At 39.9% G+C, this 26,521-nt stretch overlaps 1 protein-coding gene across 1 annotated transcript in view; it reads right to left on the bottom strand.

Annotated features, from left to right (window-relative positions):
* Positions 1-208: 208 nt before the first annotated feature.
* Mybpc1 (myosin binding protein C, slow type) overlaps positions 209-26,521 on the bottom strand; it is a 72,784-nt gene continuing 46,471 nt past the window's right edge. The window contains exons 19-31 of the mRNA XM_013019039.1: positions 25,895-25,999; positions 23,998-24,186; positions 22,347-22,481; positions 18,693-18,746; positions 17,422-17,589; positions 15,782-15,870; positions 12,953-13,148; positions 11,637-11,776; positions 9,446-9,605; positions 8,263-8,399; positions 5,340-5,526; positions 3,134-3,192; positions 209-456 (exon numbers count right to left, since the gene is read on the bottom strand). Coding sequence (XP_012874493.1) covers positions 406-456; positions 3,134-3,192; positions 5,340-5,526; positions 8,263-8,399; positions 9,446-9,605; positions 11,637-11,776; positions 12,953-13,148; positions 15,782-15,870; positions 17,422-17,589; positions 18,693-18,746; positions 22,347-22,481; positions 23,998-24,186; positions 25,895-25,999 — 1,670 coding nt within the window. The 3' untranslated portion in view covers positions 209-405. The remainder of the gene's footprint in view (positions 457-3,133; positions 3,193-5,339; positions 5,527-8,262; positions 8,400-9,445; positions 9,606-11,636; positions 11,777-12,952; positions 13,149-15,781; positions 15,871-17,421; positions 17,590-18,692; positions 18,747-22,346; positions 22,482-23,997; positions 24,187-25,894; positions 26,000-26,521) is intronic.

Raw genomic sequence — 26,521 nt, 5'->3', positions numbered from 1 at the left:
ACAGACACTCAGTTTTGTACTAGATTTCTCCTCTGGAAAAGAGGGGAAAAAAAGAATCTACGACGATTTTAAACTAAAACAACTGCCTTTCTGTATTCTCTAGTTTGCACTTTTTTGTGTGTCAAATTCAGTGATTAAACACAGACCCAAAATAACCCAAGCACTGACTACAAATGAGATTGGTTTGCAATTTTTTTATTTAGGCAATCTGTGCAAACATTATTATTATATTTCTCTTTAACATTAGGAAGAAAGAAAATGACCACACAGGGTGTGGTTGGAAACCAGAAACCAAGTTTTCTTGTTTTCAACCAGATTTCAAAGCAGCAGAGGTTTGAGAGTCAGTGCCTTGCTGTCAGTATTCCTCGGGGTTGCTGGATTGTAAGTCTCGCAGATATGAATTAATTATGTTTGGAGGTACACCTTGCAAGAGGAGCCTGCAGAAGGACAGCCCACCTGAAAGGGACAGAAAGGAAAGGAGGGGGAAAAATCAAAACCCTCTATATGGAAAATGGATGCAATAATTGTATGGGACTATCTGCCTGGAGTGACTCACTCTATTCCTACATTCATTTAGTCCTTCCGTGGAAATCTCTTCCTGGTTTTAGTTCACTTAGGTTTCAAAGCACTTGACATCTGAAGGTAAAGCAAGTTCCCAGAAGATCCATAGCAATTTATTTCCCTTACCATTGTTTAATCTTACTTTAAACTCCGAAATGGCAGAGATACTTATTGCTCCTTGAGAAGGTTGTGTGACTGTGTCTTCTATGGATGATTACGAGTTTCTGACCAAATGGCACACAATAAATGCACATTCTGTAATGGGTCAGTGGGAAGATCGATTTCTAGCTTACTCTAATGTTCTAATTAAGCACAACAGGTTTTGATTCAAGCATATTGGAGAAGTTAAAATAGGCATTCCCTTTAACTTTGGCCATTTATGAACAGTCAAAAGCACAAAAATGGAAATCTTTTGTTAAAAATAGAAAGACTGAAGCTGGGTATGGTGGTGCATGCTTGTAATCCCAGCATTCCAGGAGTCTGAGACAGGAGAATCAATGGCTTGAAGCTAGCCTGGGCTACATAGGGAGACCCTATCTTAAAATAAACAATAAATCAATAAATAAAATATTAAGACTGGTCTATCCCTTCTGAAGCTATCAGAAATACCTAACGATGTTGCATACCTACCTTAAGAGTTTCTGAATTATATTTAAAAAGAAAAATGTCACCCAGGAGAGAGCCCATTAACCACAAAACTACATAGTCCTTTTTAATGAAGCATTTCACTACTTGCTAATAAATTCATGACCAGACCAAAAACAGCATGCTCTTCCAACATTTCTAAAACTTCTTTAATAATGCAAATTTGAGAAAGTCATTCTCCTTTAAAAAAAATTCAAGTCACATAATGGTAGAAATAATGCCACTTAAGAACATGTCCATTCCTTGATGCAAAGAATCCAGAATGCACTACCTTAAATGCTTTTCTTCATGCTCTACTGCATGCAACAACATGCTTCCTGTCAGCAGGAGGTTGTGGTGAATAAACACAGCTGTGAATCTCAAGACACGGGAGTACAAATGAGAGCTACAAAAGTTAGTGATTTGGGGGGGGGGAGTCTATTTTCATTGTATCACAGAATGAAAATCATGCCATACTCCACAGGCTTGGTATGGCTTATGACAGTCATAAGCTTCATATGCCAAACCATATGAAAGCTTACCTTAGATGGCAATATACATTCAAAAATCCTTACTGTGCTACAACTAAGGAAAAGAGAGGAGGGAGAGAGAGAGAGAAAGAAGTTGTAAGCATTAATAAAATGCTACACCAAAGTTCAGTACTTGTTGGAGATGAAATTATTGTCACGATGATAATGAATAGATTTCATTAATCCTTAGTCATGTGAAAGATATATGAAAATAAAAGCACATTAAAGGAAAGGTGAGGATCCAGTCACTTCAAAGGAGTCATTAATATGAAAAAATTTATTAATATGTACAACCACTGTGCCAGAATAAGTGACAAAGCGAATCTGATGGTATAGTGAATAAATATTTATAAAAAGCTTCCAAACCATTAGCTTTAAAAAGAACACCCTACAACATATATATATCGTGTTTTTCAACAAAAGAAAAACAAAGACAATATACCAAATGTTAGTGTTCATATATATATGTTGGAATTCCAAAAGGCAAAATTTTCAAGTGTACTTATTGAGACTAGTATATTCTGAACTGATTATATACCACTGGTGTAAGTGAGTGCAAGTTGTGGAAGTCTTAAACTCAGGCTACAAAGTGACTATTTTGTGTAACCTACAAAACTTTAGAAGAAGAATTCTTATTTCTTTCCCCTTCAAAGCTGACATTACTTCTAGAAATCCAGGAAGCCCAATACTGTCACTCAGATATAGATCTACATTAGAGTTTGTATCACTTGCTTACCTAGCACCGAAGAACTCTTATTACTTCTTCCAAATGGGATGAATTACACATGTATGATACAACTGGTTTATTAACACATGTAGAGAATCCTAAACTTTTCTTTCCTTTTATATTCATAAACAAATAAACTGGGTTTCCTAAAAATGTCCAAAATAGGTTATAGATGTTGTACTGATGAATTTGTAATTAGAAAATTGTACATATAATAGGTTTCAGATAATTTATGTTTCTTTGTATCCTCCCTCAACCAAATATGCAAGGCTACTTTTCTTTTTTCAATTTAACAAGTTTAAAATGCTTAGTTTCAGAATTTCATCATGAAGCTGCTGTAAATTATCTTATAGGAGAGACACATCTTTCTGCCTTTGAAAAATGAAAAGTTGAACTGAGTGCCCTCCTTTCCCAGTCCTATATAAAATGAGATAATCTTCCAAGGTAGCTTTCTGGCTTTCTTTATGGGGGCCATGTGGTGTAGTGTTTAATTTTCTAATAAAATGTATGACTTAATATCCTTGAACAATTTGGCCTTCATTGTTCATGGCATAAACATCGTATGCCATGAGCTGCTAAGAAATACAATTAAAAGCAAAAAGAAAGTCAAGCTTTACATGCAAAGTGCGTTTCATGTAAGAGGAATGGAACAGAAAGTAGAAATATCCAGTGGGATATGAGTTTTGTAAACCTGTTGCTGCCCCTCCAGGAAGACTGGTTGTCCAGGGGTATTTACTCCTTGATATATCACTGCAGAATTAGAATATGTGTACCAGTATTTATTTATTCTCACTTGGCATTCTTACCTTTTAACACAGTTCTTATCAGAAACCTTTTAGCAGAAACCATTGTGATATTAAATAATCTTGGCTTTACTTTTTAGGAGCAAAAACTTTTGGCAACAAAGCACAGTTGGTAATTCATCATGAACTTATATATTAGAATACAGTATTCTATTATTACTCTAGTATTTGATTCAATTACTATACACACAATTAACTCTATATAATATTACAGCTATAAACATAACATTGTTTGCGTTTATGTAAGGCCCTAAATATCAAACCACTTATAAAAGAATCATTTTATGCCAATGACAACCTTTAGTACTTTTCAAAGCATAACTATGTAGTAGTTTCACAGTTGTTGTTTAGGGGATGTTGAAACTTGTGTCAATAATACCTTGGAACTAATGAGACCAGGAAATCTGAAAACAGATGTGCAAATATTACCTTATTCATCATTTAGAGCCAATTAGAAGCTTAAGGCCACAGTGTTTAAATATGTAGGAACTAAACCAATGGTATAGTTTGAAATTTTCTAAAGATATCATATACCTTATGAGATACAAGTAACTTTTTTCTATTACTCAATTATGTACCTACTACATCATATGCCTAGGACTAATAGAAATCCTAAGACAAAAAGAAAATTTATAAAAGGATATTGCCTTGTTCAAGAACTTTCTTGTGCCATAGCTACATTAAATTTAGAATTAGAAAACTAAAAAAAATACCCTAAATATTTATTATGTTTTTTCTCAATAGATATTTACAAAGTCTTCTTTCCAGCTATGAGATGGTAATTCCTCATTGCCAAGAGGTAGGAAAAAGACCTTGATTAACATAGACTAACAGTTTAATATAGTTAGGAATGATAGAAAACACAGTAGGATCATGTCACTATTATCTCAAAGTGATGATTTTCTGTAGGAGTTCTACCATGTCTTAAAGTAGGGTTTTATCAAGAATAAATTCAGGGGCTGGGAAGTGGTTCAGTGGTAGAGTGCTTGCCTTGCATGCATGAGGCCCTGGGTTCAATTCCTTAGTACCACATAAGCAGAAAAAGCCAGAATGTGGCACTGTGGCTAAGTGGTAGAGCACTAGCCTTGAGCTGAAGAACTAAGGGGCAGTGCCCAGGCCCAGAGTTCAGGCCCCACAACTGACCTAAAATATAAAATAAAAATAAAGAATAAATTCAGAATAAGACAGAGTCAATTAATAAGAAAATTGATTAGGATAGCAATTTATGCCTGGCACTGGTGGCTCACATCTGTAATCCTAGCCACTCAGGAGGTTGAGATCTGAGGATCGTAGTTCAAAAACAACCCAGGCAGCAAAGTCCATGAAACTCTTATCTTGAATTAACTACCAGAAAACCAGGAGCTATGGCTTAAAGTGGTAGAGTGATAGCCTTGAGCAAATGAGCAGGACAGAGCCAGGCCCTTGGTTCAAGCCTCATGACTGACCAAAAAAAAAAAAAAAGGTCGGCAGTCTATGTTGAGATTTTTCCGATATAAATCCAATATGTTTTCTTGGATTAGGTTGCCACATTTCTGAAATGAAATGTTTACCTATACATAGACATTCTCTGGTTGGCAATTTTGTGATATATATATACACTATAGTCTATGGGTATGATACCACTCAATAACTTAACAAACCAACCCATAATAAATAACAAACCAACCCATAAAAATGTAAAAAAAGATTCCACAGATTAGTTAACTTAGTAAAAAAGAATGATGCAAATTCCTTAACTGCAATATTGGTTTTGTGGTAGGCTCCTGTTTTAAAGGTGGGCTATGTCAGCAAGGCCATAACCTTTGGACTTTATTTACTCTCATCATGCTCAATACTTTATCAAGATTTCAGCAAAATTAATATTGCTTTAGTTAAGGAGAATTCAAAAGACAAAAACAAAATCCTTGAACAAGTAAAGCAGAGCCAAAGAGAATGTAAAAAATTGCCTTCTCTCTCTATTCCTTCCCTCCCCCACCCATTACCATTGTCCCTGCCCCAATTGAAACATTTTGGCAACCAGTTCAGATTTCATATGAAGAACCATCAGTAAATGACTGACGAACTTTAGTTAGTGTGAGGCCTTGGATGGCATACCTTTCACCTCCAGTTTGCATTCAATCTCCACTGTCCCAAGGTCATTAACAGCTTTGCAGCAGTAAGTGCCTCCATCATAGGGGCTAGGCTTGCGAATCTCCAGAGTACAGACTCCCTGGTTGCTGAACATTCTGTACCTTGGGTCATCCACAATAGCCACTTTGTTTTTCATCCAGGTTATTTTAGGCTGAAGTTGAGATGGAAGAAAGTGAAATCAGAAACCTGCCTGTTGTGATCCATCGTCAAATCCAGGGACAGAACTTAAAAGCGTGGCTTAGAGGAAAAGCACATCTAAGAAGAATAGACTGCGACCCAGGCAACTGTTTCCCTCGGATTAAATTCTGCTTAGTGTTTGGCAAGAAAGCAGATGAGCAGTTGTGAAGCCATGTTTGTGCAGCGAGAGGCTCTAGGACAAACTTCCCAGAGTCAGGCACATTTCAGTTCGATCGACATGGGTCTGCAACATCTAGTTATACAAGATGAACAAGTTTGGAACATCTACTGTTCAGCGCAAGATGTTTGTTAAATCCTCACATCAGTGCACCTGCAGTATACACTATTTTGTCTAGTAACTTTATTTTTCAGACTTGAAAAAGCGACCTCCAAGGTCCAGCTCTTCTCAAAGACTATGTGTCACTGAGCATTTTTCAGAGAATGTGAAAAGGTGTCGTGACTGTCTGACTTTTTCTACTTCTTTTTTCTCCTGATGCAGGTATACGTGGTATACACCTGCATTTCAGGTCACCTCCTTCTGACCTCTGTATTTGTCATCATTTGAGAGGGCACTTGCTCCATGCAGGTGATCCAAGATCACTAGTGACTCAAGTAGTCAGGAAGGAAACGCCTTTCTGGACTCCTGATCTATGTTTGTAATCACTGACTCTTCACTCCCTTTGTCTACACTGTCCCTCTAAACACACACACACTCTACATTCTCTCTACAATTCTACTTTTCATATTAGTTGACCTTTCTCAGAACCTAGACATGGCATCTTTTTGGTTTTTTTTTTCACATATTCCTCTTCCTCCTTCTGTCTCTCAATCCTTTTGGTCAGTTATAGGGCTTGAAATCATGGCCTGGGCTCTGTCTCTGAACTTTTTTGCTCAACTCTAGCGCTCTCCCACTTTGAGACACAGCTCTACTTCTGGTTTTCTGGTGGTTCCGCAATCCTCAGATCTCAGCCTCTTAAGTAGCTAGGGTTACAGGCATGTGCCATCAGTGTTCGGCTTCAGTATTGTTGATTAATTCGTTAACTAGTATGCTAGTACTACAATTTAAACTCAGCACCTCACACTCTGGCACTCTACTAACTTGATCTATTCCTCCAAACTGGCTTTTTGCTAGGTAACCCAAGATGGAGTCTCAAACTGCCTAAGCTGACAGTGAACTTCCGTCTTCCAGGTCTTAGGCTCCTGAGTAGCTAGATGTGAACCACCAGTGCCCAATTCTTTTTACCTTTCAAATAGGAGCATTTCTTGAGGCTCATCCCTTAATTCTCAGAGGCTTTTCACTCACTACCCTCTTTCCTCAGCCATATTCCTTTCTGAAGCTTTAACGCCACAAGGTGAAATGACAGGACTCCCAGACTGAAACAGATCTGAACTTGTTCCTAAGCTATAGGTGAAATTTTCCATCTGCTTCCTTATCCTTCCTGCTTGAATGTACTAACAGGACTTCCATTTGCATGCTGGCTAGCATCTTCCTCTTGTGCTTCATGTGGCTTCTCCCTTTAGCTTCCCTATTTCTTTTCAAAATATGCATAGGGAAACTGTCATTCAGGGATGTTTTGCATACATAGGCATATGTGTGTGCGTATGCATATATGTGTGCATGCATTTATGTTATAGATGCCATGTTATTTTTTATTTTAAATGACAATATGACAGATGTAATCTCTCCCATCTAACTCTCTGAGCCCTTACCAAAGCACATTTATATTCTGTTTTTCACTATAGTGTAATTGTTATTTAATCATTTACAGGACTCTTGATGCATCAAGATGGCCACTTAATTTTTCAGGTGAAACAATATTGCTTCCATTTTCTCACTTCTCAATTCGGTTAAAATTAAGTGTTTTTCTTTTTCTTAGCATCTACCCCTTGGAAGAGGGTAGAATCTGGGCACTATGTGTGCCTGTGAGTCAGTAGACTCCTTATTGAGTTGGTTATCTTGATAAATAATCTTTGGGGGTGAAACAGTTTGTATTAACTGCAAGATCACTACTTATATCATGTTTTTCAGGACAGTTTATACTGGGACAAATAGGTTAAAATTGAACTGTATGGTATTTGCATTTAGGTTTGAAAGAAAAGAATCTGTAGTGAAAGCTATGTAATATATAATTTGTCCAGATCAGTTTTCATTTGGGGGAAAGGAGCTCTGAAGTATCTCTCGAGCAGTTGTTACTCACCAAAAGAAAGTTCTCCAGACCGAGAATTATTGGGAAACTATGTTGTGTGGTGGTGAAAAAGAAAAGCTCCCTAAGGTTTTGGAGGGAATAACTCTAAAAATACTTACATGGCTAAGTTTACTTGGTGCAGTTAAGAATTAAACTTGTCAATTTTATCATTGCTGTCACATCTGAAATAAACTTATCTGATGTCTAGTAGTGAAAAAAAAAGATCTACCCTTTAATAAAGAAATATAAACAATTCCACTAGTACATTTGAATAGTATTAGTATGATTATCCACCAACATCACAGTCTACTTCCCTCACACCCCACAGCAATTAGAAGGGCCATTGATATGATTACTTATAAAATTATATGCTTGCTTATGAAATTAAATGAACATATTTTATTAGCATATTAGCTTGCTTATGTAATTAAATGAACATATTTTATTATAAAATGGCAAATAAAAAAGAGGAACTTTAGGGTCAACTCTTAAGATTTACATAATGGGATAGAAAGCCACAGTACCTTGGGGTTTCCTCTCACGCTGCAGTTCAGGGTGGCGTTATAACCAGCTATGGCGTAGGTGTTCACCAAAGGCTGAGTAAACATAGGTGCCTCCGTGAAATCAAAGTCTTCATACACTGGATTTTTGTAGATTTTACCTTAAAAATAGCATTAAAATATGTATAAAATACAAATTGGCCTGGGGATGTATTATTCTTGGCATACTTTATTCCTGATTGAAACTTCCCTGAAGTTAGGAAAACAGGAGCAAATGCCACATGACATGACATATATTCTGAAGGACGCACATGCGTAGCTGGTCACCTTGGAGACAGAAAGGCAGGGAGGTGATCTGACACTGAAATGGATACTGGGAGGACTTTGTTGTCTTTCTAAATATTTCGATCAGATATTTGTTCTAATGTAAAAATACTACAAGGAAGGTTTTTAGGAGAGTGATTTATAATAAAAATGAAATCATAAAGATATGTTACCTTTTTCTTCCTCTACAGAAACTATCCCATGTATGGAAAATACTGAAGATGTTCAAAAATAAAAGTAACAGAAGGAAATCCCCAAACGATCTCCTTTTCCCTGTCTCTGTGGCATTTGTCTCTTATAGGTCCATTTGCCCAGAAATGAGAATGAGTTAAAGCTATATTTGCAAATTTGTACTAATAAGGAGAAATGGGGAAGAATGAGTAAAAGGGGTGACACTGATCAAGATGCGCTGTACTCATAAACTGAATGGTGGATTGAAACCTCTTTGTGCAACTATTTGAAGATAATTTTTAAAATGCAACAATAATAAAATTTCCCTAGAAAAAGGTACCTCTAAGACTACAAGTTTCCTTGAACATGTAATTTTCCAATGGAGGTTGGCTATTTTCTTTCTTTTCCTTTTTTTGGTCAGTCGTGGGGCCTGAACTCTGGGCCTGAGCGCTGTCCCTCAGCTTTTCAGCTCAAGGCTAGCACTCTACTACTTTTGCTACAGCGCCACTTCCAGCTTTTTCTGCTTATGTGGTGCTGAGGAATCGAACCCAGGGCCTCGTGCATGCCAGGCAAGCACTCTACCACTGAGCCACCTTCCCAGCCCTGGGGTTGGCTATTTTCTTACTCTTTTTCACCACACCCCTTCTTTGTGTGGTGTCCATTTTTCATCCACCAGGGTTTTCAAGCGCCAGCCCCGCCCCTCCGGACTCACCGTCCTTGGCGATCACAGCGCTCTCTTTAGTCATTGTCGCATCCTCACTGAGACCACACATGTTCTCTGCAAAGACCCGGAAGTAATATTCATTCCCTATGACCAGCTCAGTAATGGTGGCATTGGTTCTGTGATAATGCTCAATGACAGTGAACCACTCCTGAAAGCAACAAACAAGAACACCTTTCAAGAAAATCACAACTTGCCCACCTGTTCATTGGAATAAAGAAGGAAGCTTTATTACATTCATTAAGTGTCATATGGAGAGCAATCACAATGAACACTTCATTGGCTTAATGCTTTAGAATTGGCCTTCACTTGACTATGTAATGTACTCTTCATTTTCTTACTAGGTTCATACGCTCTATTTTTTATTTTTATGTTTTTGCCAGTCCTGGGGTTTGAACTCTGGGCCTGGGCCCTGTCCCTGAACTTCATTTGTTCAAGGCTAGCCCTCTACCACTTGAGCCACAGTGCCACTTCTGGTTTTAAAAACCACAATTTTATTTATTTTTGTTTATGTGGTACTAAGGAATCAAACCTAGGGCCTCAGAGTGCTAGACAAGCACTTTACCCACTAAGCTACATCCCCAGCCCCATTTTTGGCTTTTTCTGTTTATGTGGTACCTAGGAATGGAACTCAGGGCTTCACACATGCTAGGCAAGCACTGTTCAACTGAGCCACATTCCTAGCCAGGTTCATATACTCTAGATGTCATCTTGTAATGCCATTACTTTCTTTATAGCCATATAGTGTCTCTTATCTATCCACTTACCTATCCATGAATGCATCTTTTGTAGAACAAAGTATTTTAGTGCCCAACTTTGTTGTTGTTGGGCCTGGGGCTTGAACTCAGGTCCTGGGCACTGTCCCTGAGCTTCTTTTCCTCAAGGCTAGTGCTCTACCACTTGAGCCACAGCACCACTTCTGGCTTTTTCTGAGTAGATTATTGGAGATAAGAGTCTCACAGACTTTTCTGCCTAAACTAGCTTTAAACTGTGATCTTTGGATCTCGGCCTCCTGAGTAGCTAGCATTGGAGGCATGAGCCAAGAGTGCCTGGCCCAAGTCTTATTTTAATGTGTAATATGTACCAAGGTAACAAAAGCTGTGCTAAGAAAGAAACAGCTTGAAATCCCTGCCTGTCACTCAAGACTGCCTGTTCAGCCCTTGCCCTTCTGTGGATGCTATGTAACTTCCAACGTTCTCATTGAGATCTAAAGTAGACGCATAAAGACTTTCTATCAGTATCAGTCAGTATGATACCTTAAGATTGCTTTGGGCCATACATGCTGTGTGTCTGAGTATTCTTTTTTTTTTTTTTTTTTGCAGTTGTGGGGCCTGAACTCTGGGCCTGACCACTGTTCCTCAGCTCAAAGCTCAAAGCTGCGCTCTACCACTTGAGCCACAGCACTACTTCTGGCTTTTTCTGCTTATGTGGTGCTAAAGAATCAAACTCAGGGCCTCAGGCATGCAAGGCAAGCACTCAACCGCTGAGCCACTTTCCCAGCCCCATGTCTCAGTATTCTTCTAGCCATTCCTTCACTTCTAGGTAAGCGAGAATGGATTCTGATTCAAGAGTTGGACATTCAAATTCTGGTGCTCTTCTAATAAGCCACTGATCTTTTCTGAGTCTCAGTTTCCTCATTTATAAAATGGAGGTTACACTAATTCATACTTACCTGGGTTGTTTCCTGAACATACTAAGCTGTTTTCTTCCTCAGAACATTTCACATGCTGTGACTTTTTGAAACTTTCTTTCATAGCTGTTATCTTTTTCTCTTTTTTTTGAAGCTATAAATCCACAATATCCAACATTTATTTCACAAAGAGAAATACTTGTATAAGTATGAATCTTAGAATCCAGACTGACTACATAGGCACTGAATGAATGAATGAATGAATGAATTTTTGGAGTTTGAGTGAGCATTTGCAGTTGCTGCTTTAGAATCACCAAGAGAAAGAATTCTGTCTTCTACATTTCATACATATGGAAAATGGAATCCAAAAGGTCAAATATTTGGTTAGGTACTTGTGTCTGAGTGGCAATGTGCAGACTCCAGCCCAGCTCTGAGGCCCAGATCTCCTACCTTCTATCCTTGTGTATCAGTGATCCATGGCCCCCACCTATGTTATCTCTGATGAAATATGACTTTGCCCCTGTGGCAGAAGCAGAGATAGCCAGACCTTACCATGCTCTTCTTGTCAGCCTTCTGGATTGTGTACCCAGTGATGGCAGCATTCCCATCATCCTTTGGTGGTGTCCATGTCAGAGCAACGTTCTCTCCCCAGACATCTTCAATAGTCACAGCTTGGGGTGGGCCTGGGCGGTCTAGAGGAGAAATCCATGATATCACTATGAGGTCACTCTGCTCCCTGTTACGTCAAGATTCCACACTTCTTCTAGAATGGAGCCACACCAGAGCACCAAGCAGCCTTACATTCCTCCCAACATATTCCAAAATGGTAGAGCCGGAGGGAAAAGAGTGCCTTGGTTCAAGAGCACCGCCTCACACCCAAAGAGAGGTGGACCAAAGGTGTCCCCTTGGCAAGAGACCCTCAAGTTTCAACAGATTTACTAAAATATGATCATAAAAGTGATTGGAAACAAGGCTTCTCCTAACTCTGCTCTTGCCTGCCTGCCTGCCTGCCTGCCTGTCTGCCTTCCTTCCTTTCTTCCTTCCTTCCTTTCTTCCTTCCTTCCCTCCTTCCTTCCTTTCTTCCCATCTTTCTTCCTTCCTTCCCTCCTTCCTTCCTTTCTTCCTTCCTTCCCTTGCAACCTCCCTCCCTCCCTTCCTTTCTTCCTATTTTCCATTTTTAGTTTTTAGGGCTTTTTTAAATTTTGTTTTGAGACAGAGTCTCAGTAAATACCCCAAGCTGAGTCAAATTCACAATGTTCTTGCCTTAGCCTCCCGAGTTCTGGGATTACAGATATGAACCATTGCACCTGGCTCTCCAGTTTATTTCTTGAGACATTTCAACAATTATAGAACTGTAGAAAAGTATAGTGCAAGAAAGAGGGGAGTACTCACAAGGTATCTATGCTTCATCCATTCCACTAACTTGGGTAAAAGTACAAATGAACTTGCATTTACCTTTTTTTAAAACACTATCTAGCCCTGAAGGTACAGCCCATCTAGTGTTTAACTTTGTTTAGGTTCATCTTTTGTCTGTTTAGTGAAATATTTTTCATTGGAAAGTCCATGCAACTTACCTCCAATTAACCACCAGAAAACTGGAAGTGGAGGTGTGGCTCAAAGTGGTAGAGCACTAGCTTTGAGTGAAAGACCTCAGGGACAGCTCCCAGGCCCTGAGTTCAAGCCCCACAACCACCACCACCACCAATAGTAATAATAATATAATAATAATAATAATAATAATAATAATAAGAAGAAGAAGAAGAAGAAGAAGAAGAAAGAATTGTATGTAAAGCCAATATCCCTTTAGTGACAAGGACAATCACCTTACTATTTTGATAGAATATTCTAGTTCCTTTCTCCAAACTTACCCACGATCTGGATGTCAATGGATGCATTTTCCACATATTTGTCCACTTTGACCTGCAGATCGTATTTCCCAGAGTGGCTCCTCTCTGCTTTTCTGATAAATATGATTGTATCAGTCTCAGAGTTGCGAATGTTTATTTGATTCTTATCAATCTCTTCACCATCCTTTTTCCAAGTTAATTCTGGTCTGGGTTTACCCTAAAAAGACAGAAGAAGTAGAAGAGAAAAGTCAGGTTGTCACCAGATTTTCTTTCCTTCCTTTCCTCCTTCCTTCCTTCATTCCATCTTCCTTCTTTCCCTCCTTCCCTCCCTCCCTCCTTCCCTGCTCTCTCTTGTTCTTTCTTTCTTTCTCTTTCTTTCTTTCTTTTTTTCTTTCTTTCTTTCTTTCTTTCTTTCTCTCTCTCTCTCTCTTTCTTTCTCTCCTTCCTTCTTTTTCTTTCTTTCATTCCTTTCCTTATTTTTTTTTTGCCAGCCCTGGAGCTTGAATGCAGAGCCTGGGCACTGTCCCTGAGCTTCTTTTGCTCAAGGCCAGCACTCTACCACTTGAGCTACAGGGCCACTTCCAGCTTTTTCTGTTTATGTGGTGCTGAGAAGTGGAACCCAGGGCTTCATGCATACTAGGGAAGCACTCTACCACTAAGCCACATTCCCTGCCCTCCAGATTTTTTTGTCAACATCATAAGCATGAAAATAACCTAATCTATTACAGGCAAGGTTGGAAAACATTACTACCTTAGGTAGCAGGTGGGTGAAAAACAGCCAAAATCCACCTCCTTCACTTTGCAAGACACAACTCAGAACAATATTATTACATCCCTTAATCACTATACCAAGGTAAGTAATATGATCCTCTTTTTGTTGTTGTTATTGTTATTGTTGTTGTTGGTGGTGGTCGTGGTGGTGGTGGTGGTCATGGGGCTTAACTTCAGAGTTTGGGTGCAGTCCGTGGACACTCTTTTTGCTCAAGGCTAGCACTTTACCACTTTGAACCACAGTGCTACTTCCAGGTTTCTGGTGATAAAAGTCCCTCAGACTTTTCTGCCTGGGCTGGCTTTGAACTACGATTCTCAGATCTCAGCCTCCTGAGTAGCTAGGATTACAGGCGTGAGCCACCAGCACACGGTGATCCTTACTTTTTGAATAGAGGAGCTAAACATTTTATTTGCCCAACACCTCAGAATTAAAGAAGTACTGGAACTAGGTCTCCAATATGAAAGACACAGAATATTGATTATGACTGTATGCCCTGAAGCTCTGGGAGCTATATTTGTACCTTGGCTATTTAATAGCTGTGTACCCTTCAGCAAATTATAAAACTCTCCAGGTCTTACTTTCCTAATTTGTGAAATAGGAATAATGATATACTCATCTTCCAGGGCAGGTATAAAGACTGAGGTCCCACCCAATTTTCTAGACTTCACAAGTATTTTATTAACATTGCTAACGGCTCGTGCTGTTTATTCCTCTGCATGGCGTGCTGATCTTGGGCCTGTCTAGAATTCTCTGTGTTCTCTCTGGCTGCTGACCTTAAATTCTTTTTTTTTTTTAACTAGAACTGGGACTTAAACTCAGAGACTTGTGTTCTTACTTAGCTTTTTCTCTAAGGCTGGCATTCCACCACTTGAACCACACTTCCTTCCAGCTTTTTGCTGGTTAATTGGAGAGTCAAGTCTGGCGATTTTTCTGTCTGGTATGACTTCAAAACATGATCCTCAGATCTCAGCCTCCTAAGTGCCTAGGATTACAGAAATGAACTAGCACTGGGCCCCATCTTGTATATATATAAATTACACTCAGAGTTTTGCTTAAAATATTAGCCAAGCTGGGAACAAGCAGTTCATGCCTGCAATCCTAGTTACTTAGGAGGCTGAGATCTGGAAGTTCATAGTTGGAAGCTAGCCCAGGCAGAAAGGTCCAAAAGACTTTAACTACCCAGAAAAAGCAGGGCTAGAGGCATAAGCTCAAGGAGTTGGGCATGAACCCTGAGTAAGGAAGCCAAGCAAGCTCAAGGCCCTGAGTTCAAACCCCAGTCTCATAATAATAACAACGAAATCAGTGTTACAAAAAGCTGGGACCATACAGAGTCACCTTCATGTGGTCTCTTCTAAATATTCTTCCCCTGTAGCCCCCAGCTTCAAGACTACATCTTGTTTGTCTTCTGAAGAAGAAAAATCTGACAGTTCTATATATTGATCTTCTATTTATTTATTTATTTTTGCTAGTCCTAGGGCTTGAACTCAGGGCCTGGTCACTGTCCCTGAGCTGCTTTTGCTCAAGGTTAGAACCCTACTACTTGAGCCATAGTGCCACTTCAGCTTTTTCTGTGTATGTGGTACTGAGGAATTGAACCCAGGGCTTCATCCATGCTAGGCAAGCACTCTAACATTAAGCCAACATTCCCAGCCTCTGATCTTCTTCAATAGCGAAAGATACTTTCATGAGGGAACAGCTTACACTAAGCAAAAGGAAAGAAATATACATATCAACCAGTTTGGAAGAAATAGTTGTATTGTCAAAGTTTGTAGACTTCATAAGCTTTATAGACCAAGATAATAACAATTTGCCTTGTGAAGGTTAAAGTGTGTTTGTGACTTTAGCTAAGTATCACTTTCCCACAATACAGTGCAATTTATGTAATCACTTCATCTCAATAAAGAAATTTTTTTAAGAGAGAGATACTTTCGTGATCATGCAAATCTTTTCAATGCATTGACTTACAGTTTTCCAAGGAAATCCTGAACCATGATGAACTTGAATAGTCAAGTACTTTCGTCTACCTTGTAAATATGTCAGTCCCAGAGAGAGAAAATGAGAGAGCACTAGAATGTTACCTGGAAAGGTATAACCAGATTCACGGCTTCTCCAACTCTGCGGATATAAGTTTGTTTTAGGTGCCTTGGGATGCGAATCTTTGGAGGCTCTGAGAAGGGAAAATCGTATAATTTCACAGTCAGTACTCTATCTCTGAAATAGCCATGCATAGGCACAATGGTATGATGCTTAGCAGCCAATCTTTATAGTCATATTTCTGTAATACAAGCTTAGATATACCACTAACAGAACAAATGGCAACTCTGGTCCAAACTATTGTCTTCCAACAGAGATGTTTTGACAGTTGCAACATTTTCCCTTGCTCTGGCTTTATTACAGCTTTGTATTTTTATTTTTGTTATGGGTCTAAAACATTTTTTTAAACTGACATATTTTATCTCAAAATCTTATACACATTTTTCATAGTACCTTACCTTACAGCAATAATCTTTTTCCGATGATCATTCTATTAAAGATCTAAATGTTGATATAACTCTCCTTTTTCATTATTAAAAAAAATTAACAGCTAGCACTTGCTAGTTAGGTAGGCTCAATAGAGTTCAATAGTTACTCTCTCCTCTCTGACTCAGTAAAAGATAGTTGGATTCTCATATTTATTTCTACCTTCAATCTGGCGCAGTATGTACACAAAGCATATTTTCACATAGATGGTAGGAATATTTTAAGAAACTTTTCAGGCAATTATAGATATTCCTCTTTGATTCCACACTAAAACATGGATTGTAGTTTCCTATGAGGGAAATACTTAGTAGTAAATTGTACAAAGAAGTTATAAGTCCATAAGTCAGGTTATGAGTACAATGCTTTTTGGTCAATGTGACCCCTTCTACTGTTCTCCTCATTTTTCCCTGGCCTATCCCTATCCTCAAATTATGTAATTCAGATTTTACATAATGTACATTGAATGTAATGAACTCATTTGCTTGTTTCCTGGGGAGGAATACTTTAATAAGCGTTTCACGCAATTGTAAATATTCCTCTTTGACTCTACACCAAAATATGGGTTGTAATTTCCTAAAGGTTGGCTGCAATGGGAACCTAAAACCATTTCAATGACCTTTTTCACACTCTGTAGCATTACAATCTATTGTCAGATGGTACAGTGGTTGATATCTGTGTTCTGGGAGGTGGAAATCAGGAGGATTTGTGATTTAAGACCTGCCCAGGGGAGAAGTTTCTGAGATTTCCATGCCAAACTAACAAAAAAGCTGGAAACAATGGCATCCCAACAATGTGGGAAATATAAATAGGAAGACTGATATCCAGATCAGCCAGAGCATAAATGCAAGATCCTATTTGAAAAATAATAAAAGTAAAAATTGATGGGAGAGAGGTTCAAATGGTAGAGTGCCTGTCTAGCAAGCATAAGGTCCTGAATTCAAACCTTGGTGCCACACTCCCGCATGCACCTGTGTGTGTGTGTGTGTGTGTGTGTGTGTGCGTGCACACATACAAATCCACATTTCATTTTGAATGTATCTTTTTTCCCCCAGGAATGATCCATTTTTAATGAGTTTCATTTAATGAGTCTCATGGCACAAGCTGTCCTATGAAGTCAAGCAATCTCTCTGCCTCTGAGCAAGAAAGGAGCTTAAGACAATAAAAAGAGAAGATTAAATTGGAAAACGTTGTCACCTACCTATTATTTCCTTCACAAGGATGGGCTGAGAATAGTACTTGGGCTCGCTAGCACCTGCTGCATTAATAGCCTTCACACGCACGAAGATCTTAGAGTCGGTGGGCAGACCATTGATGGTGAACTTTGTCTTGTCAATCAGATCTGTGTTTGCAACTATCCAATCCTCAGCTAAAACCCATACAAGAAAAAAGAAAAACCTGTTAAGTGAAAGAAATCACCTTAGCTGTTGTCAATTCCAACTTAACCTTTTACTCAGAAATCATTGGAAAGATTCTGCTGTTTTTTTTAAAAAAAACTACACCTTTTACTCAATGAATCTTGCATCTTAGATACTGAACTGAAGGTTTTATAATAGTTTTATTGCAATATGTAAGCATTTGTGCACATTAAAGCTCAAAAAGACAAGAAATTGCAATTGCTATTTTTTTTTGTGGCACTAGGGTTTTGAACTAGTGAGCTCAGACCTCTTAAGCAGGTGCTCTACCACTTAAGCCACATGCCCAGCTGTTTTTGCTTTAGCTATTTTTCACATGAGGCCTTTTGCTAGGAATGAGCCTTAAAACCCCAATTGGCCTACCTACCCTTCTGCAGAGGTAGGATGACAAAGACATGTCATGATTATTGAGACAGGGTTTCCGCTAACTTTTTGCCTAGGCTGGCTTCAAACCTCAGTCCTCTTATCTCTGCCTCCTAAGTAGCTAGGATTACTGGTGTGAGCTACTGTATTTGGCTCCAGGAAATTGCCACTATGAATGAGACATTGACCTCGATCGTTATATAATCTCTCCATTTTATCTTGGCTATATTTTTATTGCCAGACACTAATGCGAGCTCAAAGAATGTGACTGTGTTCATTAGCATTCATGAAGAAAAGAACAGTATGTTTACAAGAAGGGAACGCAGCTCATGAGCTGATTGATACCTTAAAGGAAGTGGAGCAGCCTTTCCTTTTCATCAAAGACCGGATTTGTAAAAATAAAGAGAGATTAAAAAAAATAACTCCCCAAAACTTCACAACATTCTTGGTAGCTTTGTCTACAACCTCAAAAGAAGTGAAACCCAGCCACCAGGTTTACAAGTATTTCAGCTTCTAAAAGATGGTAGGTATTGTGCCCACAGATTGAGCCCCCTCCCCTTACCCCAAACTCTGTGTGTGTGTGTGTTGGGGGGGGGGAGGGGGCGTGAGGACAGTCCATGCGTGGCCACAGAACATTCTGGGGAAAAAGTTATCACACAGTGAGAAAGTTCAAGAGTGTCACAGAATACGTTACCTGGTAGCTCATAGGCAGCCTCCCCATTTTCACCAGACTGTTTTGCTGCTGTACCTTTGAGAATCCGTCATTAAAATTAATTAAAGACACCCACTTTCACACCAGAAGAATGTTGCATCAGTAGTCAGCATTCTCTGTTAGTACAGTATGCAAAGTATGCAAGAGAGATTTGTCTTCAGGGTAGTGACGCAAGAGACCAAACGTGTTAGGAGAGGGGAGCTTCTCAGGAGGGCCACGGCCTGCTGGGGTGCAGCCTGTGACTTCTGTCCTGAGGTACCTGCTCCAGAGAAAAGGAAGGATCTAAGAGAGAGAGAGAGAGAGAGAGAGAGAGAGAGAGAGAGAGAGAGAGAGGAAGGAGGAGGAGGAGGAGAAGAAGGAGAAGAAGGAGAAGGAGAAGAAGGAGGAGACAGAGAAGGAGGAGACGGAGAAGGAGGAGGAGGAAGAAGAGAAGGAGGAAGAGGAGAGGAGAAGAAAAAGGAGAAGAAAAAAGAGAAGAAAAAGGAGGTGGGGTGGGGCACCTCCAGCTGTAGAAAGAAGAGATAGAGAATGACAAAGCAAGATACTGAAGGAAAAGGAGGAACGGGCCCTAGATTCCATGGTAGGAAGAATTCAGTGCACAGTGGAACACCTTCCTGGGTTCCAGTCCCTCTGCTTCAACCCTGGGAGGGTCTTCTCCAGTCCCTAGGGAACCTGATGCTCCCGGGGTGGGGGTCCCTTATCAGAACCTTGAAATATGAGACTTGTCCTAAGGCCGAAAGCCAGCCAGGGACTCAGCCATGTCTTTCCAGGTTATGAATGGAATCTGTTCCCGGAGCTCAGGAGGCATCCCTGGTTGCCATGACAACAAATTTTGGATTAAGAAAAGAAACGGAGCCTGCCCCTGGGCAGGGGGGATGGTGGGGGGTGGGGGGTGGGAGGGGCCCTCACTGGCTTGTTTTGGACCGTGCCCCTCTGGTTGGGGATGATATGCTTTTGCTTGAACTAGGAAAGGTGCTGGGGCAGGGACAGGACTGGCTGGCACTGGAATCTTTGCCTCTGTCTTCTAGCCCCACCAGGAATATGAAGAAAGAGTAGGCAGGGAATCAAGATATCCTGGCATCTTTGGGGGGAAAAAAGTGATAAATCTTTAAACAAATGGTCTGTTGGAGAGCTGCTATATTGTTAGTATTTTCGTAGTCAAGAGACAAAAGAGAAAAAAATAGATGAAAGCATGTACAAAAGAATGAGGAACAGGGAAAAGCAAGTTTCAAGAGAAAACATGGTAAAGATACAGTAGGGCGGAGGGAAAAAACCCAACCCATCCTTACATTTGAACCACTTTCATGGAGGAAAATAGAGAGAGAAAATGATGTCCAGAGGGATAAACGAACATCATGGAAGTTGTTTAATAGGTGAAGTGAGAATTTAAGAAAGAAAAGACTGAGCTCGAGTGGAGAAAGAAAAGAGTAAAATGCTGCAGGCATCACAATAACAAAAAACAAAACCAAGAGAGAGGCAGAACCAACCAAACAAACCAAAACCAAAACCAAAAAAACCCCAAACCACACAATCGTATACAAGAAAGAATTCTCTTACAGAATAAACCTCACATATCCAAAAGCATTAAACACTACAGAAAATTAGTTTGGAGGACACCAGCCATTAAAAGAGAACAAAGGATGAGGCAGCCACATAAAAGAAAAAGGAACTTTACGAAGAGAGATCTACACGTTATAAAAGAACTTCAATAGAAAGCTAATTCCAAAAGGTTATGTGGCAAAATATATACATAATAATGACTGCGTACATATACATATGTATACCCATCTATACATATATATCTACGCAGATCACACGCACAATTATGTAAAATACACTTTGTTGTATTTTATCTACGGTGGGTAACATCAAAATGACAGCCATCTATCATTTTGCTGTATCTTCTTACTTTTTAAACCTATCAGAAAGAAAAGAGTAAAGAATTTGCTCTATTTCATACATTCACAACATGTTTGGGTTCAGCAGCCACATCACAAATATAAGATTAAGAAGTTCTGTCGCCTGCACAATCTATAGAGTGCTGTCTCGTGACTTTCATAAAAGAAGAATAAAGGGACAAATGAAATAGGAATCAACCATATTCTGAAATGCTGAAGATTTTTCTCATTGAATTAGTCACGGTATCCATTCCTCTTGCTGCATTTACCCTGAGACTTTATTTAAATTTTTTCTTTAAATTTTGGTATCCCCATAGGTTTGGATAGTGGCTTGCGAAGACCTGGGAAGACCAAGTCTAGTACCCTGAGTGAGGTACATGCACAGGGCATTGAGAACGCCCCACTCCTCTTCTTCCCTCCTGAGCAGCAACGATTATTTCTATTGGTGACTCCATCCAGAGTCTGGGGCTTTCTTCTAGGCAGTAAATTTCTCTTCATAAGTTTCTTCCCCACAGTGGATTTCCTCCAGTGAAGGTGCATTTGTATTCACAGCCCTCGCTTTGCAAATGCACACTGTCCTCTCTGTTCTTCATTTGGAGTATTTATTTGCATTATAGTCTGGGATTCAAAGAGTCATTTTAAGGATTAAATTTTAGGTTCCACTAAAAGTAGAACAGAGCAAGCTTCTCTTGTTTATCTTCCATCGATCAGAGAGGACCTGTGCCCACTGCCAGAGCAGTTTTATGTTCCCATTTTCATCCTTCCTTTTTTCCTTCCTTCCTTCCTTCCTTGTTTTGGTTTCCTCCCTCCCTCCCTCCCTCCTTCCCTCCCTCCCTCCTTCCCTTCCTTCTTCCTCCCTCCCTCCCTCCCTTCTTTCCTTCCTTCCTTCCTTCCTTCCTTCTTTCTCTCCTCTCTATCTCTTTTTCCTGTGCTGAGAATTGAACCCAGTGCCTCAATCATGTTAGGTAAGAGCTCTATATCCCCAGCCTGTAATTCACCCATAGTTGAATGCTATCCATGGAGGAATCCAAGATACACATCAGGCTTTTGGTGACTGTCACATTACTTTGTTTTGATCCATGTTTTCCCGTGGCATTTTCTATTCTTCCATTACTTCTATTAGTGATCTCCCTCTCCCCCAAGTTTCATATTTCCAAGCTTTAAGGTAGCTTACTGCCACATCATGCTTCGTAGATTCTCTGAGATTTAATGATGCTGCTTTTAAGAGCTGTTTTAAATTCTTTTGCCTGTTCTTTATCGTTTTTGTTCCCTTCTTAAGGAGTCAAGAGACAATCGCCACAGAGTCAAACATGTAGTCTCTCATTATTACATCAAATGGTGGTTCTTTTGTTAAGTAGTTCCATGATGGTTTTAGAAATCCCTATGTGCTTCATTCTAACTAGACTTTCAGTGTGCTGTGCTAAGGTACTATGCAGCTAGACTGGTTGCAGGAACAGAGATCCCTGAAGTTTTGTCAGAAGCTTTTTCTCCTATCTCTCCATTCAATCATGTCATCTAATATCATGGCCTAGCCAGGGTGGTTTTCAGGTCTTAATTTATTAGCATCTTAATTTACTATGACTTAAGAATAAGACTACATTTTTATACACATCAGAGGATGACATCGGACTTGATCTCATTTTCAGTATGAGATGCGTTCCCAAGAGAGAGAAAAGAAAATGGGGCTATGTCTCACCTAGGGACGATGGTATTCACTGTAACATCTAGGGGTACTTACTTCCTTCCAAGCAATACTCTAGCACATAGCCATCTAAACCTGCAGCTCCAATCTGGTCTGGGGGCCTCCATTTCATTGTCACAGATGAGTCGGTAACAGAGTCGACGGCCAGAAGAGTCGGAGGGCTGGTTACAGCTGACAAGATAAAGGAGACAGAAAAAGCAGCATGAAACCTGTTGAAATGAATTGAGATGCAATTAAAAATAGATGCTGAAAGCTGGGCATTCATGGCTCATGCCTGTCACCCTAGCTACTCAGGAGGCTGAGGGCTCTCCTAAGAAAGAACTGGATCCTTCCCAGTTCAAAGCCAGTTTGGGCAGAAAAGTTCATGAGACTCTTAACTCCAATTAAGCTCCAGAAATTTGGAAGTAGAGTTGTGGCTCAAAGTGGTAGAGTGGTAGCCTTGAGTGAAAGAGCTCAGGGATAGCACCCAGGTCCTGAATTCAAGCCCCATGACTGACAAAAGAAAGAAAGGAAGAAAGGAAGGAAAGAAGAGAAAAGAAAGAAAGAAAGGAAGGAAGGAAGGAAGGAAGGAAGGAAGGAAGGAAGGAAGGAAGGGAGAAAGAAAAAGAAAGAAGGAAGGAAGGAAGAAGGAAAGAAGAAGAGAAAGAATGAGAAAAAAGAAAGAAAAAGAAAGGAAGGAAGAAAAGAAGGAAAGGAAAAGAGAGGACAGGAAAGGGAGGACACTGAAGCCGGATGCTGCAATTCTAGCTGCTCAGGAGGCTGAGATCTGAGGATTGTGGTTTGAAGCCAGCCCATGCAGGAAAGTCTGTGAAACCCTTATCTCCAATAAATCACCAAAAAGCCAGAAATGGAGCTATGGCACTAGCGTTGAGCCACAAAGCTTAATGACAGTACCCAGGCCATGAGTTCAAGCCCCAGGACCAGAAGAAAGAAAAAAAGAAAATAAAAATAGACACTGAAGCCCGAAACCCCACACCTTAATTAATTAATTAATTAATCCAATTAAGCACCCTTCTCCCATCCTAGTGTGTGAGGGCAAAAATCTGCTCAACGTGTGACTTGTAGAAATATTCCTATATTTGTTCTCCGGTTTAGGATCGGTGAGAGAGCCTGGGAGGCCCAATGGAATTGAAGAAGTCCAAGCTGGGGGATCTAATGATCTCGAGGAAATTTCCCATAAGCCTCTGAGTCTAAAGCACAGACTCCTGCACTAAATTTCCTTTCAGTTGCGAAAGTACCATAAACTAAAGGAGGCATCCTCACTGAACTGGCATGTGTTTGGGGTTAGTGGGTAATGCTCAAGTGCAGTTACAAAGCAGGCATGTGTTTCTAGCTGTAGACTGCTGAACACATCTCAGGTAGCTTCAGTTTATTTTGCAGTGCTCACACCCAGGTCTCTAAGACTTTGGAAAGAAAGAAGGAATGAAGCAGCACAGTGTAATCCTGAGCCCAGTTTCATCTTGGCTGTGGGAACTGGAATGCAGCCACCCACCGCTGGGGTTGACGTTATGACTGTTGTCAACTCTACCACAGTTGCTTTGAATTTCACAGACAGAATAGAATATGGCCCCTTACCTCTTCCATCCAACCCCTACCTCACATACAACACCAAGAAGCCTGTGGGCCAGCTGTAATTAGACCTGGGGCAATGGATCCCATGACTGAAGACATATCTTTCTGGACTCACCCAGAGGAACAAATGGTTTGGAGGGCATGCTGGGCTTGGAGATGCCGATGGCATTGACAGCAAAGATGCGGACTTCGTAGGCTACACCTTCAATCATTTTCTTGGGCTCAAAAGTTGTTTCTTTGCAGAGGTCGAAGTTGAGTCTCATCCACCTGGAGCTTTGTTTCTTTTTCCTCTCAATAAAGTACCCTGCAGGTGCACAAAATGGAAACTAAGGTCTCTAAACTGAAACTTTAGCATATATGGGAAGTTCTTAAAAGTCTGCATGTTCTTTGCACACCAAGTGAAATAATCCTGTAGGTTCATATTTTAACCCACCTTATTCCAATCAGATATTATTTAAAAATGATACGGAAGCTGGTCTGGAAAGTGGGAAAGGGTAGGAAGGAGAATGATAAAGGGTAGGAGAGACAGTTCGAAAGCCCTAAGTTCAAGCCCTAGTACTGGTATACACATATATTCACACACATTCTCTCTCTCTGCATTGTACACATAAATGGAAATGTTAAAAAGAAAACTCATGGACAATTTGAACAAAACCCTTATAATTTATGTTAATAAAACACCAATATTAACATTATAAGATATAGATACAAAAAGATATAGATTCAATAAAAGGACTAGAAAATTTTAAATTATACTAAAAAAGAAGAAAAAATGAATCACACACATATAGGTCATAGCAACTTAGCCACTATGGTTGAACAATATAATGCAGAGTCAATATAGTTGTCTCTGAGTGCCTGCAATGAAGATAAGATGGAAGGAATAATTAGTTTATAAGAAAAAAATTCCTTCTGCCATTGGGCAAGCAAATTCCTCCAGGCATTTAGTGCTAAAGGAAATTTATTCATGTTGTAACTATAATGACACTAGTCATTTACTAACTTAAACACTGTAAGTTAGATGTATAATTGTTTCAATATTAGCTACTGATAACTGGCAAAGAAAGAGAACAAGCATTCAAATAAAAATTTTAAATCTCAAGTAGTTGTAGAATATCATAAACTGTATGTAATTGCAGAATATCTTTTATTGTTGTTGTTGTTGTTGGTTATGGGGCTTGAACTCAGGTCCTGGACACTGTCCTTGGCCTTTTTGCACTCCAAGCTAGTGCTCTACCTCTTGAATCACAGCACCACTTCTGGCTTTTGAGTGGTTTATTGGAGATGAGTCTCAGGGACTTTTCTACCCTGGCTTCAAACCTTGATCCTCAGATCTCAGCCTCCTGAGTAACTAGGATTACAGGCATACACCACCAGTATCCAGCCAGAATATCTTTAAGTGTATATGTGTGTGTGTGTATGTGTGTGTGTGTGTGTGTGTGTGTGTGTGTGTTTTCTGGTCCTGGGGCTTGACTCTGGGCCTGGGCACTGTCCCTGAGCTGCTTTTGCTCAAGGCTAGCGCTTTACCACTTGAGCCACAGCCCTGCTTCTAGCCTTTTCTGAGTAGTTTATTGGAGGTAAGCGTCTCACGGACTTTCCTGCCCAGGTTGGCTTCAGACTGTGTGATCCTCAGATCTCAGCCTCCTGAGTAGCTAGGATCCCAGGCAGGAGCCACCTGAGTCTGGCTATAGGTGTGCTTTAATGTGAGTAAATATTTAGAATCATCACAGTAGGCTTTCTTGAACATGTCGTTTTCTTTTTTTTTTTTTAACAAATGACTTAGAAATTATTAGCTTTAAGTAGCTATACAAAAGCGCTTTAATTGAACATGCTAAAATTGATAAGTATACTGCATTTTGATGGATGTCACCCCTTCCGTCATCTTCCTCCACATCGCTCCCAATCCTACCCATGGCCTTGAACGACCTGGTTCTAAGTTCACATAGTAATACAATGTTAAAAAGGACCCCGAGTGAACTGGCAATGACACCAACTGGTCCATATGCAGTTACCTAAGATCGGAGACCCTCCATCGTAGGCAGGAGGCTCCCAGTTCATGATGCACCAGTCATCCCCCACATCTGACACATTGGGTGCCACTGGAGGGTCCGGGATGTCTGTGGTGGAAAAGCATAGGGGAGAACAAAACTGAGCGAGTACAGAGAAAGTGGGAAAAGGAAGACGCGAGCTTTCGTGCTAATCACAGAAGCTGTTGTTTTCTGAGTATTTTTCCATGTTCCTTGAAATGCATTTAGTAACTACTTGGGAGAAAAAAAATCATACGAGGCCTCATGGGAGAAGATCCCAATAAAAAGTAAAAACAAAACAAAACAAGATATCTCCAAGTCCTTTAAAGTAATGTCTTCACATCAGAACATAAGCTCTTCATGAAACTAGAAAGTTTTGTTCTTTGAAAGTGGTGAAGTGAATAAAGAGCAAATGATTGTAGATTTTAGCTCAGGAGGAAGATTCGTGATATTGGCTGGTAGAAATTCAAGTCAGAAATGGCCAAGTCACCATGTCTTATAAACATACGGAGTAATTTCTGGTCAACTGGAAATACACCTCTCAAAAGAAAACTTCGATGAGAAGAGGAAAGACCATGAGCCCCTGTAACAATAGTCATCTACCAGGCACAT

The sequence above is a fragment of the Dipodomys ordii genome, unplaced genomic scaffold, assembly GCF_000151885.1.
Source record: "Dipodomys ordii isolate 6190 unplaced genomic scaffold, Dord_2.0 Scaffold3, whole genome shotgun sequence".
Taxonomy (NCBI): Eukaryota; Metazoa; Chordata; class Mammalia; order Rodentia; family Heteromyidae; genus Dipodomys; species Dipodomys ordii.
This window is presented reverse-complemented; position numbering and strand designations above follow the sequence as displayed.